Source organism: Nyctereutes procyonoides, unplaced genomic scaffold, assembly GCF_905146905.1.
Source record: "Nyctereutes procyonoides isolate TBG_1078 unplaced genomic scaffold, NYPRO_anot_genome, whole genome shotgun sequence".
Taxonomy (NCBI): Eukaryota; Metazoa; Chordata; class Mammalia; order Carnivora; family Canidae; genus Nyctereutes; species Nyctereutes procyonoides.
Window position 1 is genome coordinate 6264420 of NW_026575140.1, and position 18693 is coordinate 6283112.

Here is an 18693-nt window from a genome sequence, read left to right on the forward strand (position 1 = left end):
ACACTCCCCACAAGAGAGCCCAGGGCAAGGGACCTACGACCTCAACCATAGCCACGGATATCAGGACATGAGAACCACCCATCAGAAATGCTGCAATGAGGGGATCCCTGGGTGGCTCCGCGGTTTAGCACATGCTTTTGGCCCAGGGCATGATCCTGGGGTCCCGGGATCAGGTCCCGCATCGGGCTCCCTGCATGGAGCCTGCTTCTCCCTCTGCCTGTGTCTCTGCCTCTCTCTCCCTCTCTCTCTCTTGCTCTGTCTCTCATGAATAAATAAATAAAATCCTTTAAAAAAAATGCTGCAATGAAAGACTACAGACGTGAGTACCCAAAGCCCATGGACATCAGTTAAAACTGCCTCCTGAGAAAACAGAGACAAGTGGCTCCTGGGGAAATCTGCCAGGTGTTGGGCAGCCTGCAGGTAAGGGGTAGGGGGTTAGCTGGTGAATTTTGTGAAGAGCAGGGTAGACAGGACTTGCATAAGGGGCACAAACCCTAAACTAGGCAACTGTTGCATAAGATCTCCAGAGATAGACGACAGGAATTAGAGAAGGGGAGGGCTTAGGGAGGTTTAGGAACTTGCCCATGCTCACAAAGACAGCAAATTCCAAAGCCAGGATGGGACCCAGGTTCTCCGAACTTGACACCTCACTCTCCCCGCTGGGCCTCTGGTCATTATATTCCCAGTTACCCTCTTCAAAGAGAGCCAGTGGCGGCCACAAAGAAGTGGCCAAGCTGATGGCAATTACAAGACAGAGAGTCTCGCTAGGTGAAGGGCATAGAAGTCCCACCCCGCTGCCCATGGTCCACTCTTCGGCCTACACTTTCATCAGAGCAATAAGCAAACACCGGTGAGGCTCCTTTGTTCTTTCTCGTCTCTCCTCTGCCTGTCTTCCCTCTGGCAGAGACAATGATGAGCAGGGAGCAAAGGAGAGTGAAGCGCTGGGTAAACCTGTGGTGGACACCTCGGCCCCACAGGTGAATCTCAGGCAGCTGGGGGAAGATGGGGCTCTAGCATCAGGACCACTCCTGCTGGAAGCTGGGAGGACAAAGCTACAGTCAGAACCTGCCCTGGCCGTTGTCCTGACCCCATGGCATTAGTCTAATGCTCCGAATGGATGGGAGCAGAGGCTCTCGTTTTGGGGCCACACAGGCTAATAGGCATGATCCACGGCAGCTCAGGACCAATGCGAGAAGCCTTTATAGGGGCCCCCTCGAAGGAAAGGGTGTGAAACAGCTGGGGCCAGAGCCTGGGGAACAGGTCTGGCTGGAGACCCAAGAGCGGTCACACATCCCATCGCCCACCCAGCAACAGCTAACCATATGGCCCAGGTGCGGCCCCATGCTGGGTTCACGCTAGGCAAGTACAGCTGACATGCCCCCTGTCCTCGAAGAGCTTATGGTTCAGCTGGGGGTGTGGGGGGAGACACAACAGACAATTGAACAAATAAACATAAACCAAGTTGAACCACATGTAACTGCCATTCTTGTAGGTCAAAATTGGTCAAATGTTAATAATTTCATATGGTTCAACCTACTCAAAAGTTGTCTTATATACCATGAAGAAAAACAACAGAAAGAAGTAATTAAAAATGAGAAAGAGGGGCACCTAGGTGGTTCAGCCAGCTAGGCATCTGCCTGTGGTCCCAGGGTCCTGGGATTGAGCCCCACACTGGGCTCCTACTCGGCCGAGAAGTCGGCCTCTCCCTCTCCAAATGCCTCTCTTCTTTTTTTTAAAAAATTTTATTTATTTATTCATGAGAGACACAGGCAGAGGGAGAAGCAGGTTCCATGTAGGGAGCCCGACGTGGGACTCGATCCCGGGTCTCTAGGATCACACCCTGGGCCAAAGGCAGGCGCTAAACTGCTGAGCCACCCGGGCTGCCCTCTGCCTGCCTTCCTGCTCATGCTCTCTCACTCGCTCTCTCTCAAATAAAAAAATTAAATAATTTTTTTTTTAAATGGGAAAGAGGTCCAACCCATCTAGCCAGTGTGGCTGGGGAGGGCTGGAAGAGGCAACACTCAGGACAGATGAGAAGGAGCAGGGAGCCAGCATGTAGAGAGTGGAAGATGGATGTCAGGACAAACCTGACATCAGGACCCGTCTGTGAGGGAGCGACAGCAGCACCCCAAGCTCAGGGCAGGAAGAAGCAGTAACGCAGAGGTTGGCAAGGAGAGGGCGACCAGGCACCCAGCTACCAAGGAGAGAGGGGTGTGGAAGGAGTCGAAGCTTCAAATAGCATCCTGTAGCCCATCTCCCCAAGACCCCTAAAATCAGCAGTCAACTGAGCACAGAAATCAGGAGGGTCCCAAGCTTCTGACACCTCAGCACTGAGGGCCACCAGAAGTCCCCTAACTATGTCTGTATAAGAGTCCACTCCCATGAAGGCAGAGGACAGTTTGGAGTGAAATTATAACAAACGCTGTGCTTAACGTCCTAGACTGAATGCTCTGTTGCTCTAGGTCTTCACCCAGCCCCACATCCCACTTTCCCATGTCACCCACATGGGCCCTCCCAACCTGGCAGACTGGGGTCGGCTAGCGTGACCTGCTTTGGCCAGTGGGACGTTAGCATATGTGAAGCTGAGGCCTGAAAAGCACTCATGCATTTCTGCTGGTGCCTTTTGCTCTCCATCGTCACCATGAGAAGTGTCCAGTCTAGCTTGCTGGTCCCATAAGGAGGATGAGCAGCAAGGAGAGAGGAGTCACCCCGGTCACCCTTGCCAGAGCCATCCTAGACCAGACAACCCCCAGACATATCACTGGGCCCAGCTGCCAAGGTCGGCAGAGTCATCTGGCCAAACGCCCTAGATGCCTGAGCAATCAATGCAGAAAGCTGTCTGCCACCGAGGTCCAGGGGCTGGCTGTTACAGAGCATTACTGTGGCAGGAGCTAACAGATACAACCCAGTAGGTACTCAATATCTGTCACATGAATCCATACGTTCCAGTTTAATTTCTACAAAATTAATGATTTTATAAATAATCAATGGTGTGAACTACGGTACCTTCTATATAGGTTTTCTACAAAAATATATCTTGCGCTGTGAATCGACCGCTCCATCAACCGTACAGGTGATGTCTAAAAGAAAACAAAGTGATTCACCGACTCAGGTCAGGAAGGCTTGAAGAATGCGTGTTGCTCCCCCTGCCTCTGGTCTCTGCCAAATACAAGATTAGAGAAGCCGTGGGAGTGAGGCAGACACCAAAGCAGAAGTGTGGGTCTGACACGGGCCTCGCCTGCACTGTGCCCTCAGTCCAGGACCCTCCCCACACCCTGAAGTTCAGGGGCCAGTGCGACAAGGCAGGGACTGATGGGTTTAGCATCCGCAGCCTTTCACGGGAGAGGTGAGGCTCAACTGGCTTGTCGACTTGGGGAAGTGCTGGAAAAACTGCCAAGGGCTGTCCAGCAGAGTGTCGTCAGGTGAAAAGTGTGGTGATTATGGAGCCACACAGTGTGCATCTGCTTAAGCAGACGGATCTATATGTCGGAGGTAGGGCCCCAAGAGGGCTGGGATGTGGGTGACATTCCGGGGGACTCTGCAAATCAGCGACCGAGGGCCCGCAAAGATGTGAGACCTTGGTGCCTCCTCACAGGGCTGGCTGAGGATCACTGCAGCCTTCTGGAAACTGGGAAGGACTGTGCCCAACTTGGCAAACCCTGCTCTCACTCAGCCTGGCCCACAGCACCCATGGGACCTGGACCAGCAAATCACAGGCACGTTCAAAGCTATAACCCAGGAATTTCCTGGCTCTCTCTCTCCTTGTGTTTATCTGTCATCTTCCTTTCTGTTTTTTCCATCGTCTCCTTATCTATGACTCTCTACTGCCCATCTACTAGCTCCCCGCTCAGCCATCTCTCCTTCCACTCCTCTTTCCTTGTCTGTCCATCTCTTTCTCTCCATCCTTCATGTTAGATTTCCTTAAATAGATAAAAACATATACGTCCTCTTATATTCAGACCTTAGATACAATTTAGATTTGCAACTGAGTGCCTGCTCAGGAGAAGCAGGGTGGGCAAAGGCGAAAAGTGCCAACCTCAGAGGCTCTGATCTGTATCATGGAGACAGATATTTGGGGAGAAAGAAATTCATATGGATCTGCTCCTATCTTTCCATTTTTAAAAGATGCAGATTTAGGGGCACCTGGATGGCTCAGTTGGTTAAGCATCTGCCTCGGCTCAGGTTATGATCCCAGGGTCCTGGGGTCTCCCTCTCCCTCTGCCTGCCACTCCCCCTGCTTATGCTCTGTCAAATAAACAAATAAAATCTTTAAAAAAAATAAAAAGATGGGATCCCTGGGTGGCGCAGCGGTTTGGCGCCTGCCTTTGGCCCAGGGCGCGATCCTGGAGACCCGGGATCGAATCCCATGTCGGGCTCCCAGTGCATGGAGCCTGCTTCTCCCTCTGCCTATGTCTCTGCCTCTCTCTCTCTCTCTGTGTGTGACTATCATAAATAAATAAAAGAATTAAAAAAATAAAAAATAAATAAATAAATAAATAAAAAGATGCAGATTTGTAGAACGATAGCTACAGTCACAACCCCCCAGCCCTGGATCAAACCATCCAGCAGAGTGGGCGTGGCAACATCACTGGCCATAGGGATCTCCCGTCTCCTTCATGGAGAGCACCCAAAGCGGGCCTTTTGGGCTGGGCTTCCAATGCTGAACCAGAGGAGCCAATGCAGCTCTCCTCAGCCAGTCTCTCTGCTAAGAGACTCTGCTCCCATTCCCAGGCCTGTTGATGGAAGGGGCCGAGGCAACAGGTCTGTGCCCTGTGATCTGCCCCAACACCTGACTGGCACAGGGCTAGGCACAGGACCCAAGCTGAGCCAATCAAATTCTTTCACCCAATAATATGAACCAAGAGCCAGACCTCATGAAGGTTAGATCAGTGGTTCTCAACATGCAAACAAACAAAAGCATGCGTTAAAATCACCTGGAGAGCTTGATAAAACACAGATTGCTGGGCCTCATCTCCAGAATTTCTGGTGCACCAGGTCTGGGATGGGGCCCGAAAATGTACATTTCTAACAAGTTTCTGGGTGCTCCTGCTGCTCCAGATCCAGGCACACTTGGAGAAGAACTGAGGTAAATAACGTTGAGCGCAGGAGTGGTCAGGTTGTGAAGACTCAAGCTCACAGTGGCACACCTAGCTTAGGTTGCCGGGTGGAGGCGCTGGAGGCCGGACCTCGGAGAGTGCAGGAACAGGAGCCCTTGGCCCCAGACACACAGGAGGCTGAGCAGCTCCAGGTCTCTCGCAGCTTCCTCCTGAGGTCTCCTTTCCTGGCTACCATATACCCCCCACATGAAGAACGCTTTCAGAAGGCTGAAGCCAAGCATCTGAAATGTACCTGAGGACGAGTATGGTGGTCCAGCATGGTGAGCTGCACGTATGTCTGCAGTGTGAGGCCCCAGCGACAGGCATCACGGTACATCAGACCCTGCACAGGGGAAAATGCAGCATGTTACCTCAAAGAGCTCTAGCTGTAGGACTCTGGTCTCTTCAGTCACGGCCATCTCGTGACAACCCAATGGGGTTGCAGTGAGGTGAGGGATGAACCCAACGTGGTCACAGGGCTCTCAGGACAGTGGACAGGCACCAGGGCAATGACAGGACAACTAAGTAATGGCCATGAGAGGAGCCTCTATGAAGTCCTCAGGGAACACTCCATGAGTCAGGGTTTACAGGGCTCCCTGAAGTCACTTCTCCAGCCAGCAAAGTGAGCCTGTTAAACCTCAGTCAGCTCTTGTCACTCCTCTACTCAGAACTTTCCAAGGACTTCCTGCTACATTCAGAACAAAATCCAAAGCCCTTACTAAGGCTCACAGGGCCCTAGAAATCACTGCCACTTTCTCTTGTCTAGTACCCTCCTCCCTCTGACTCAATGTGCTTCCAATCACGTGAGCCTCCTGAGTGTTCCCCCAAACACCCAAGCATGAGGGCCTTTGCATTTGCTGTGCCTTCTAACCACTCTTGCTCCAGATACCTGCACTGCTCCCTCCATCCCGATGTTTTAAGTCTGTGCTCCGATGTCACCTTAGCAGAGATGCCTTCTCCAACTATCCTATCCAAAATAGCAGGCCCGTGCCCATCATTCTCTCTTGCCTGTACATAAAAAGCAGTCCATGTTCCATATTCCACTTGCTAATAATCTTAAGTTCTGCCCTTTTCAGCATTTTTGCTTTTTCTTTTATTCCCCTCTCAATGCTAATGAATGAAATTCTAGTGCTCTGCCTAGAAAACTGTGGATTCCTACCTGCAGGTGAAAGAAAATCTGAGACAGTTAGGAGAAACCCTCCTTCTTGTCTGAAGTCTGCACGCGCGTGCGCACGCACACACACACACGCACTTTCCTGCACCAGCAAGCTGATTCGGATAAAGTGATGAATTAAGACTTCCTAAAACTATCAAACTCGCCCTTCTGTCCAGAGTGAAAATATGTGTCAAGATATCTAATTCTTTAATATTCTGTGTTATAAAACTGTCATTGGAAATGCTCTTGTGATGGGATCCCTGGGTGGTGCAGCGGTTTGGCGCCTGCCTTTGGCCCAGGGCGCGATCCTGGAGACCCGGGATCGAGTCCCACATCGGGCTCCCGGTGCATGGAGCCTGCTTCTCCGTCTGCCTATGTCTCTGCCTCTCTCTCTCTCTCTCTATGTGACTATCATAAGTAAATAAAATTTTTTTAAAAAATTAAAAAAAAAAAGGAAATGCTCTTGTGAGACACCCGGGTGGCTCAGCAGTTGAGCACCTGCCTTCGGCTCAGGGTGTGATCCCGGAGTCCCGGCATTGAGTCCCACGTCGGGCTCCCTGCATGGAGCCTACTTTTCCCTCTGCCTGTGTCTCTACCTCTCTCTCTGTCTCTCATGAATAAATAAATAAAATCTTTTAAAAAAAAAGAAAGAAAAAGCTCTTTGTATCATGGAGCCTCAAACTCCTGAGACTGGGACTGTGTCCTGTGAAATGTCATCTCTGAGCCCTAAGGTCTATGACCCAATTGTCTGACCTAATAATCCAGTCCTGGTTCCCAGAGAATATGAGTGTTTCTGAGGCTTCTTTGTTATGTCCAAAGAGAATGACTGGCATTCCATCGTCGTCTCCCACATGCATGGAGGGGCAACTCTTTTTATGTCTCTAAGATTCTTTATTCAAAGACTCGAAGAGTCTTTGCCTTAAACAATATCCTTTTGCCTGCATTAGATGTTTTTGTAGCTCCTATCACCACCCACCAAGTCATACAGCAAACTGTCTTCTGCCTTCTTGCACTAGAATATTAGGCCAAGAGAGCAGGAGCTTGGAGGTGCTCGCTGCCCTAGTGCCTAGGACAGTGTCCGGCACATAGGAGGAATGCAGTAAATATAGGTAGAATGAATGAATGAACGAACGAATGAACGGACGCCTACTAAGTGCTTCACAGAATGCTATGTTCTAGCAAACTACAGTTACCAAGTTAGACACAGTCCCTGCCTCTAGTGGAACTCAGAGTCTAAAGAGCCACACAAGGAGATGTCATTGGTGTTGCTGGAAACGAGGAGATGATAGCACAAGCTCCTTGGTCCGTGGGTCAGACCGTGATCTGTCATTTGCCAATGGTATCTCCTCAGGCAACTTATTTTAGCCACAGTTCTCTCACCTGAAAACTAAAACTAATCATCCCTCCGTCACAGGCAGGAGCCCAGAAGCAGCATCCGTTTCTTCAGCTCCCTCTTAGCGGACTCAAACCCCACCCCTCTCTTTCAAGCAGCCAGAGCAGAGCATTCTCCCTGGGGCAGGAAGGGGAAGGGGTGCAAGCACAGCATAGCCCCTGCTTGCTAGGTCCACCCAGACTAGGCTGGTCCACCTGCCTCCAGCGTGAGGCAGATTCAGCCCCAGGACATTGCCAAGTGCTAACCCAGATCAGAGGTTTGCCAAGGAAGCTGGTTACTCAGAGACGGGTCCTGGGGCTGGGCCCGGAGAGACCTCAGTTCCAACAGTTTCTTCTAGGAGAGGGCAGGGGTGGAATGAGCAGCAGGAAATGGACACCCCTGGTAGCCAAGGCTGACCACTGGGATAGGTCTGGGACAGTGGACCCTGTGATGTGCAAACGCCCAGCCAGGCCTCAGAGACCGCTGACCTCAGAACACAAATACGCTGTCATGTTCCATCTGTCCCCTCCCTCTTCTCCTCCAGGCCAGCTTCGAGCCAGCAAAGGCCTGTGCAGGGAGGGGGCAGGCTCAGGCACCAGCACCACCATTCCCAGCACTCAGGTGGAAGCAGGTAGTTCACGCAAGAAACAACACACTCACCAGAAGGCTATGGCCACGGACATTTCTCCACTTGGGCACCGGTTCCTGTAACACCTGCAAGAAAAGAAAACAACAGAGCTCTGCCATTCCTCAGGACACGGGCTCCCAGGGTGGACCGAGAGAGCCAGGCAACCATCTCTGTGAAGCCACAACTCCACCAGAGTGGCTTTCTCACGTGACTTTCCAAAGTGACCTGAGGACACTGTCCTTTCCTGAGTGCAAGTCTACACATGCCGCCCTTCCAGCTGCCTTGGCAGCTCCCTCCCCTCCCTGAGGGCAAGGCAGTTCATTCGATCTCTCCTCCATGTGCTCTATCCCAGCCCGTACTGTGCCCATGTCAGGCTGGCCAGACAGGGGACAGAAGCCAAGAGGGAAGCTACTGGCAGCACTTCCAGCTGTGGCCTGAAGCCCAGCTGCCCTGCTGGGGGCTCTCCTGTGACCTCAGCAATTTGCAACACCCCCCTCCACTTCCTCCCTTGGGTCTCTGCATTGGGCATGCAGACAGTAAGAGTCAGGTTTCATTAGTTCACTTCCTCAACTGTGCCAGAGCCTCTCTAGGGGTATAGGTACATGCTAGAAAGGATTTAAATGGGGTTCTTGCGGCCAAGATTTTGAGAGTAGCTGGATCCATCCAGGGACCTGAAAGGGCATGTAAGCAGGTTCTATAGGTCACTAAAGACCAAAGGAAAGCAATGTATGGGACCCAGGAAGAGTAACTCCCCCCACCCTTCTACTCCCCTGACCAGAGGCTGGTCACAGGTGGCCCTGACCTGTGCTCCATCTATGGCTCTACCATCCAACACTTATTGAGGACTCACTGTGCTAAGTGCCATGCTAGGCAAGAGCAAACCCACCTCGGTCCCTGTTTTTTTTTTTTTTTTTTAAGATTTATTTATTTATGAGAGACACAGAGAGAGAGGGGCAGAGACATAGGCAGAGGCAGGGAGCCCAGTGCGGGATTCAGTCCTGGATCCTGGGATCACGCCCTGAGCTGAGGGCAGATGCCCAACCTCTGAACCACCCAGGTGTCCCTCAGTCCCTGCTTTTATGAAATTTTAAACTTGGGGCACCTTGGGGTGCCTGGGCAGTTCAGTGGGTTGAGCGTCCTACTCTTGGTTTCAGCTCACATCATGATCTCGCGGTTGGGAGATGGAGCCCCACGTGGGCTGCGCACTCAGCAAGAAATCTACTTGAGATTCTCTCTCTCCCTCCCTCTCTGCCCCTCCCCCTACTCAGGCACACTCACTCGTGCTAAGATAAATAAATCTTAAAAAAAACAAAAAAACGTACTGTGAGAAGCAGACCTTAATCAAATCATCACAGAAATCACATATTTTCAAAGCCCTGAGAAGTAGTATGAAACAAGGGTATAGAAGGACCAGAAGAATCTACACCAAGAAGGGTAACCTAGCTGGGGAGGTCAAGAGCAATGAGCTGAGATCCAAAGGTTAAGTGAGGTCTTCCTAAAGCCATCGAAGTTCTTTACGCTACAGAGGTGAGGTCCCCAGAGCCAGTGAGCCCAGGCTGGGATCTGGCTCCACCACATGCTAGCAGTGTGACACTGGCCATTCATTTACCTCACTGAGCCTGTTTCCTGCTCTGCTACCGAGGGAATAACTGTACCTACCTCATAGAGACTACTCTCAAAAGACTGCAAAGCCAATTAGACGGTAGAATGAAGCCTTAACACAGTGCCCAGTATATAGTTATCCTCGTTAGATGCGGACTCTTGTTATTATTTCTGTTGTTGTTCCCTGGCTCCAAGGTCTTAGCTGAGAACATAAGTGCTCCTCAAATGCCATGCAGAGTTACACTACTCAGGACAGGCATGTCCGGAGTCCCTAAGACCCCTGCCTCCCCAGGTGTGATGACCCACTAGGAGGATGCACAGGACACAGCACATAGTGGTATTCACAGCTAAGATTTGTACGGGGAGAGGATACAAAACAAAATTGGCAAAGAGAAAAGAGTGGATGGAAAAAAGTCTGCAGGGAGACCACGCACAAGTTTCCAAGGGGCCTCTTGCAGGGGAGTCACACAGGAAGCAGTTAACTCCCCCAGCAGCAAGCTGAGACACCACGTGTGAGGTCTTGTCTACCAGGGAAGCTGGCCTAAGCCCAGCAGTTCAGGGATTTTATCAGAGTCCACGCATGTAGGCAGGCTCTGGCCGGCACATGCAAAAATTCCAGGCTCCCAGAAAGAAAGCAGGTGTCCGGGATAAACCATATGGTTTGCACAAGCAGTTTAGGCACAGAGAGCCATTTCTATCAGTTAGGAAACGATGGAACGCTCCCAAAATCTAAGTTCCCACATGCCAGCCAAGGGCCAACATTGCACATGAGCCTGTCTGAGGACAGTGGTCTTGGGCCTGCAAACTCTTTTCTGTACAAACAAGATGAGGGCTACAGAATGTTTATTCTTTTTATCAAACCATAGGCATATATTTTTTAAAGGATTTATTTATTTATCTGAGAGAGAGAGAGAGAGAGAGAGAGAGAGAGAGAGAGAGAGAGAAAGGAGGAGGGGCAAAGGGAGAGAGACGAGCTGACTCCAGGCTGAGCAAGGAGCCCATGTGGGGCTCGATCCCAGGACCCTCAGATCATGACCTGAGCCAAAATCAAGAGTCGGATGCTTAACCGACTGAGCCACTCAAGTGCCCCTCAGACCATATATATTTTTAATAGAAGTAAAAAGCAGAGAAGGGAAAGAAGGAAAGAAAACACCTCTAAATGTATGAAAATTGTAAGATCTACAGTAACAAAAAAGAGCCAAAATTGAAAAAAAAAAATGACACCATTAAACTAAAATCTACCAAGAAGAAGAGTCAGGGTCTTAGTGTAGAAGCACTTCTCCAAAATCTACGAGGTTATTCTGACTGACTGGGCTATAAATAAACTAGAGATTACGTTAATTGGCTACCCATGCTAACATTCCCCAGCCTGGACACAGATACGTCGGATTAACACTGCAACATTCCAGCCACTCTTACCAGCCTGACTTCCTTTCCACAGTAGACCCCTCCTAAGCCGACAGGAAGCCTATGCCCACAGTGTCCAACACAGGGGCTATGAGCCACGTGTAGCTATTGCAAACTTCAAATGTGACCAGGCCAAATTGAGATACACCATACGTCTAAAATACATTCCAGATTTCAAAAACTTGGTGTGAAAAATAGAATACAAAGTAGCTCATTGAGGGACACCTGGGTGGTTCGGCAGTTGAGCACCTGCCTTTGGCTCAGGTCACGATCCTGGGATTTTTGGATCAAGTCCTGCATCAGGCTCTCCACGGGGAGGCTGCTTCTCCCCCTGCCTGTGTCTCTGCCTATCTCTGTGTGTCTCTCATGAATAAATACATAACACCTTTTTAAAAACAGCTCATTGGGAACCCTGGGTGGTGCAGCGGTTTAGCGCCTGCCTTTGGCCCAGGGCACGATCCTGGAGACCTGGGATCGGGTCCCACGTCGGGCTCCTGGTGCATGGAGCCTACTTCTCCCTCTGCCTGTGTCTCTGCCTCTCTCTCTCTCTCTCTCTGTGTGGCTATCATGAATAAATAAAAATCTTAAAAAAATAAAAAAATAAAAAAAATAAAAACAGCTCATTGATGATTTTTATACAGATACATGCTGACATGATAACATTTAGAATATGTTGTATCAAATTAAATATTCTTTTGGGATTTGGGTTTTTTTTAGTAAAACTATTAGGAATTGTATATTACCTATGTGGCTTGCATTATATTTCTGAGATACAGCTGCTCTACACCCTCTATAAGTCACTTCCATCCAGCTTTTCCAGGTTGTCTTGAACCCAGTGTAGAGGCCATACCTCAATGTCTGTTGTGTTGGAGAAGAACTCCAGGCACGTCGTCTTCCCGCTTGCAATATTGCCCTCAACACAGATCTAACAAAAGATAAATGCACATTAGAATAAAAAATTAAGCACTGAGGGGAGTATCAGGGAAGAATTTCTAGGGAAGGGCTCAGGTGAAACAGCATAAATGATTCAGTTCAAGTCTTCAATGTGCACACAAAATTTCCCCCATGGGAAATTTCCAAGGTCCCACCATGAGCAGTGGGAATCACAAACTGATTCCCACTCCTGGTGGCTGGCTCCAGGCCCACTACGGATGGCCACCAAGCCACCGCCCGCCTAAAATCCCTTCCTACCGTACACAGTTTGCTGTGCCCACCATAGCTCTGCCCTTCCCTAGCTCAACCCCTCAGACAGATTTTAGGCCCAAGTGTCCTGCCTCCTTAACCAGAGTACCTATGCGTTATGTGGTACCTAACTCACTGCTTTACACAGGAAAACATGGACTGCAAAGTAATCGGGCAGGAGAGGGCTTGGTTGAGCACCTTGCTTCAGGCCAGGCCATAAGACGGGTAACGTAGACCATTACAACACTTGACCGTGACAGCTAAGCAGTGAGTCCTAACATTTTCACAGAAGAGAAGAATGAGGCTTGTAGAAAGGACTTAAGCAGAAAGGACAGCTTGAACCCACACTGCTCACACTAACTGAGAGAGAGGGCTCATAGCCATCAGGGCACAGTGACCTATAAACCCAGGCGGGAGGGGCACCTGGGTGGCTCAGCGGTTGAGTATCTGCCTTTGGTTCAGGTCATGATCCCAGGATCCTGGGATCTACTCCCGCATCAGGCTCCCCATGAGGAAACTGCTTCTCCCTCTGCCTGTGTCTCTGCATGAATAAGTTAATAATATCTTAAAAAAAAAAAAAAAAAACAGACTGGAGGAAGGCAGAGAAACATGGGCCATGTAGATGGCTTGCCCAAGTCAGAGGGCTTGGCCAAGGAAAGAGATGGAAATGCACATAGGTCTGTTAGACCCTTTTCATGACCCCAGGGAAGCCTGTCATCCCCTACATAACCCACGCGGGGTCACAGCGGGCTGTCTCACCTTGCTCCCCCCACTATAAACTTTGCCAGTCACCTGTGAATGTTCCCTCCCACCTCGATGCTAACAGGATGCTAACAGGTATCTGGGAGACCACACATTCCCACTTCTACAGATGCCAGCCCCCCTCCGGGTCCGGGCCCCCAGCTCACTCCCTCAGAACAAGAAATGGCAGAAGGAACCTAACAGACACACAAAACGTAGATCCCATCAGGGCCCTAATGTATTTGTTGTCTTATTGCTGTTCTTTAAGGGAAAGGACTTTTTCTCTTCCTAGAAAACGTAGAAGAGCTCAAGTTAGACATTGTTCTGCAGAGACTTGGTTCCTTTCCCGTTCACTGCAGGGAACAGAGTGATTAGAGGAGACCGTCATCCAGAACTTCCTGTTCCTATTCTGTGGTGGTGACTGACTTCCCGTTGCAGCTCAGCACAGATAGTCGACTTCTGTCCCATGGGACGTCCTCTGGGCACCTCAGTTCGTCAGCTCCCAGCCCCCACATACGGCTCCTCTTCCTGTTCCAGTCCTCAGGAGAGGCTGCGTCATCCACCCCTCAACACCCCGGGGTGCCTCCGGCCCTCACCCAGCAACTTCTCCAGGCCCTGCTTCCCAATCATCTGCATAAACTGGCCTGTCTCCCTAGCCCCCAGTTAAAGCCTCTACCCTACACGGCTGGAGCAGCCTCCCATTGGCCTCTACGCCTTCCAGTCTGGCCCAGCAGTACCTCTCAACCCCACCCATGGTCCACCACCATCTCTTCTTTTTTTTTTTTTTAAGATTATTTATTTATTCATGAGAGATAGAGAGAGGCAGACATGTAGGCCAAGGGAGAAGCAGGCTTCCTGTGGGAAGCCTGATGGGGGACTCGATCCCAGGACCCCAAGATTACAACCTGAGCCAAAGGCAGACAGACACTCAACCACTGAGCCATCCAGGCATCCCTCACCACCATCTCTTCCTGAGAGGCAAACCAGATCACATCCGGTCAAGTCTTTTAGGGGCCCTAGGTATTGGGAACCTGTCTCCAGTCCCTCCTCGCCAGCTCTCTGGGGACTGACTGGAGTCTCGGGCCTGCAGGTTCTCTTCCTTCTATGACTCACACTTGCAACTTCCTCTGCTCCAACACTCCTGCCTCCCCTTTTGCTTCATTTCCCAGGATGCTTCAAGGCTCCCCCAGGCTCCCCTCAGTCCCTGTCCTCTGGAAGCCCTGCTCCCTCCTCACAGCCCCCAGAATCACTGCTATTCTAGAACTACCAGGGTCCTATTGATTGCCTTGCTCCCCATCAGACCAGGCACTCACTAATGACAGGGGCTGTTTGGTCCCCAGGAACTCAGAGGACTTGAATGATTAAGAGTAGCCCCAGGCCTAAATGCAGGCTATATGCCACCTCCCATGGACTTACTTGCATGCCTGAAAGCACCCCGGATAGGCCTGGCTCACATCAGTGCTAGCTCAATTAATAGCACAATAATGCATCAATTCTCAGCCATGGGATCCCTGGGTGGCGCAGCGGTTTGGCGCCTGCCTTTGGCCCAGGGTGCGATTCTGGAGACCCCGGATCGAGTCCCACGTCGGGCTCCCGGTGCATGGAGCCTGCTTCTCCCTCTGCCTATGTCTCTGCCTCTTTCTCTCTCTCTCTCTCTGTGACTATCATAAAATAAATAAAAATTTAAAAAAAATTAAAAAAAATTCTCAGCCAGCTCAACATAATACCCCTTCTCCCTCTGCGGTGCCTATCTATCATCAGAACCCACCCCACCTCTCATTTCAACACACTTCCACACATCTCAAGTGTTTCTTTTTTTTGTTTTTTAATTTATTTATTTATTTATTCATGATAGACAGAGAGAGAGAGAGAGGCAGAGACACAGGCAGAGGGAGAAGCAGGCTCCATCCCAGGAGCCTGACGCGGGACTAGATCGTGGGACTAGATCCCGGGACTCCAGGGTCGCGCCCCAGGCCAAAGGCAGGCGCCAAGCTGCTGAGCCACCCAGGGATCCCCCATCTCAAGTGTTTCAATCATCGATCACCTTCATGCAACTTTACTCCTTCCCAGGCCCTTTCCATCACCCTAAATACCCCAGAGGGCTTACCCACCCTCTCTGCCCTCTGCAGATCCCATCCAAGCTATTCCTGACATCACCCACCAAACCACTCCCTCCTGATCCACAGAAGCTACCAACTTCTAGCTCCCTCGAGGAACTGAGCCTCTGGATTGACGGTGATCAAAATGTTGCTCCCTACCCTAGCCAGCTAAAGACTCCAACATCTAAAAAAAAAAAAAAAAAAAAGACTCCAACATCTGCATGAGCACGTCCAGCTGGGCCTTCTTTGACCTTAAACCCCATACCAGCCCCAGGCCCTTAAACCCCACAGCTGGCATCTCAAAGTCACTACACTGGCTGAACCCATGTCTGTGGACCCCCACGGATTCTCTCTGAAACCCCCATGCACCCCACTAGTCTCAGCACTGGAGGGCAGGGGGCAGGAGTCAGCAGACTTGCCCTCACAGCCAGGCTGCCACCCACTAACCCAAGAAGGTAAGCGTTTTTCAAATCCTTTTGTAATCTTTCATCAAGCTAACAGTCCAATCCACCTAAAGGCTACGAATACATGTAAAGACTCTTGATAAGGATACTAGAACCTGGTAACAGGTGGCCTCTGGGAAGGGGGTCTGAGGCCCAGGGGTGAAGACAGACTTCCTCATCCCGGAGTTCCTCTTATATTTCTGTTTTTAATATGTGCACATATTCCTGCTCTCAGCTCAGCGCTCCCTCTCTCTATATATATTTAGATATAATCTCCCACTCTGTTTACATACATATAATCCTACACTGGGGCATGCACATAAAAGAGGGACTTACCACTGACTTTTTCTCTTTTTCATTTTCTCTATCTTTATCTACAAAAGAAAGAAGTCCATGTTTAAAGTCAGCTTTGAGTAATTCATTCTTAGTCCTAATTTTGGAAACCACCACAGAAACAGTAATATTTATGCTTCCTCCCTGGCCTAAGCCTGTCTTCCATCGACATGGGAGTCCCCCCACGGGTGGATGGAGGCACACCTGCCACTGCTCTCCACCTACACGTGAGACACACTGCGCAGCGGCGGCCCGGGGCCTGTTGGCACCGCCGGGCCCCAACTGTGCTCAGCGTTTTTGCACCTGGTAGGTCATACTTTCCACTTTCCATGCATTTCGTATTTACGATCCTCACAGATGGGTCCGGCAAGTCAAGACACAGGGTGGCCTCCACAGGGACCCCGCGGCTAAGAGTGGGCAGCGTGCGTGGGTTTCGGGGTTTCGGGGCTGACATCACACGGACGCTGGAGGTGCCCCGCACGGCCCAAGACCAGAGAACGCTACACCCTGGCTGCGACGGCCGCGGTTCCCCTCTCGGAAAGGGGCAGCCTCCACCCAGTGGGAGCAGGAAGTCAGAGACTAAACCACCCCCCACCCTCCCGGGGCTGCGGACTGCAGTGCAGCTCCCGGCCTGCGTCTTCCCCCAAGGCCGAGAGCTGGACCCGGACCCGAGCAGCCGCCCGCCCGCCCGCGGGGGTGGGAGGGTCTTTCTGCTCTCTGGAGCCCCCTCCCCCCCTCCCCTCCCCTCCCCTCCCCCCACCCCCGCTTCCCGGCTGCCCGCCCCACCCCCTCGCCGCGCCCGGGCGTCTGCGGCAGGTGCAGCAGGTGCCGAGGGCCGCCCCCCACGCCCCGCCCCTCCGCCCCCCTCCGCCCCCCTCCGCTCCCGCGCGCCCGGCTCCCCCCGCCCCCTCCGCCCTCGCGCCCCGCCCCGCCCCGCCCCGGGGGTAGCTTCGGGTTCGGGCCGCCGCGCAGGGAGCGAGAGCCGCGGCCGCGAGCAAGGGAGAGCCGCGTTACCGCGAGGCGGGGCCCGGCGCGGCGGCCCCCGCGGCCCCGGGCTCCAGGCGGGGCTCCCCGGGCCCTGGCGCCGCGCCGCCCGGGCCCCCCAGGTCCGCAGCGGCCGCAGCAGCATGGCCCGGCCCACCCCGCGGCCCGGAGCTTCCTGCGCGAGGCCGCGAGCGCGCACCGCCCGCCCCCCCCCCCCCCCCCCCCCGGCCGCGCCCGCCGGGCCCGGCTCTTAAAGAGACCGGGGCTCGTTTCACCCTCGGTGGGAGGAGGGAAGCAATTCCTGGCGAGGGCGGAGCCAGGAAACCTGCCTCTAACGGGGTGCCCGCAGGATGAACCGCAGATTTGGGGCGGGGGCGGAGGGGTCGGGATGGCCAACAATACCCCCAAACCGTCGCTTGATTAATGAGTGGTGGTTACGTGATTGGCACGTGTTCTCCCCAGGCACTTGGCACACACTTGGGGTGTCATTTATTCTTCCCAACAATCCTGCAAGTGGATATTGTCACTCCCAGAATCCTAGCTGAGCTGATCCTCCGAAAACTTCGGAAACTTGTTTAAAATCAGAAGTATTCATTAAGGGGTGAAGCTGGAACTCAAGCCAACCTTCTTGCCTCACAGCCTACGCTCTTTCCTCCAAACTTTGACATTTCCAGGGTCTAGACTGTCAATGTATTAGATAACTCAAGAAAGTGTTAAAAAACACAGACAAAAAACAGACAACAGGCTCAAATAGAGTTTGCTTATGCTAAGCCCCCCCTCCCCCAGCCAAGACTTAACTGTTATCTTGTTTCCAGAAATGGAAGCTTAGGCCAGTCCATCAGAAATAGCCTGATCAATACTATTTAGTTTGGCTGCTTGATATACCCCTGCCATCCCCTAAAGCAAAGTTACCTTGCAACAGCCAGCCAGCTTTTTTGCCAGTGTGACTTTCTTCTTCTGGCTTCCTTTTGCCTATAGTTCTTTTATCTTGTACAGCTCTTTGGAGCTCCTTTCTATCCACTAGATTGGATGCTGACTGAATCAAATTTTGTTTAAACTTTTTTTTTTTAAGATTTTATTTATTTACTCATGAGAGACACATAGAGAGAGGCAGAGGGAGAAGCAGGCTCCACGCAGGGAGCCCGACATGGGACTCGATCCCCGCTCCCCAGGATCACACCCTGGGCCGAAGGCAGCGCTAAACCGCTGAGCCACCCGGGCTGCCCAAATTGTGTTTAAACTATTAAAAATTAATATACCTCAGTTTCTCTTTTAAGAAAGGCACAACCAAATTCCAACCGAACAGACAACTAGGGATGGGAAGGCAGTCTGTAAATCTCATCTATAGTCAGGTAGCAAAAATTCAGCCCAGGTGTGAGGTAGATGGGGTATATATATATAATTCAACAGGCCCAGGCCCTGAAACCCAAGCTGATGCAGTAAGAACTGTGTGAGCATGCCCATCCTAGTGCTTGGGTGGAAGCATTTCCTACCTTTCTCAGAAATACAAGATGCTAGTAGTCACCTCTAGGACAGAGAAGTCATTTGCCAGAGGGTTCACTCAGTCTCTAGCTCTACCAGAAAACCACACCCCCAGCTGATGCTTTCTGTAATACCTGCCACAGACCTAGTACAGGGAACACGTGTCCT

The 18693-nt window shown here is 51.5% G+C and overlaps 1 protein-coding gene across 4 annotated transcripts in view; it reads right to left on the reverse strand.

Annotated features, from left to right (window-relative positions):
- Positions 1 to 17188, reverse strand: part of TK2 (thymidine kinase 2) — a 30511-nt gene extending 13323 nt beyond the window's left edge. The window contains exons 1-6 of one of the 4 annotated variants that reach the window (XR_008661991.1): positions 16264 to 16747; positions 16063 to 16100; positions 12112 to 12186; positions 8285 to 8338; positions 5350 to 5439; positions 3007 to 3080 (exon numbers count right to left, since the gene is read on the reverse strand). Coding sequence is in view for 3 of the 4 variants with exons in the window: in XM_055306758.1 (XP_055162733.1) it covers positions 3007 to 3080; positions 5350 to 5439; positions 8285 to 8338; positions 12112 to 12186; positions 16063 to 16100; positions 16264 to 16513 (581 nt within the window). In the remaining variant the exon portion in view is untranslated. Of the gene's footprint in view, positions 1 to 3006; positions 3081 to 5349; positions 5440 to 8284; positions 8339 to 12111; positions 12187 to 14600; positions 14739 to 16062; positions 16101 to 16263; positions 16748 to 17073 lie in introns of those variants that run through there. The other 3 variants (XM_055306759.1, XM_055306758.1, XM_055306760.1) reach the window with 3 other exon arrangements.
- Positions 17189 to 18693: the final 1505 nt, after the last annotated feature.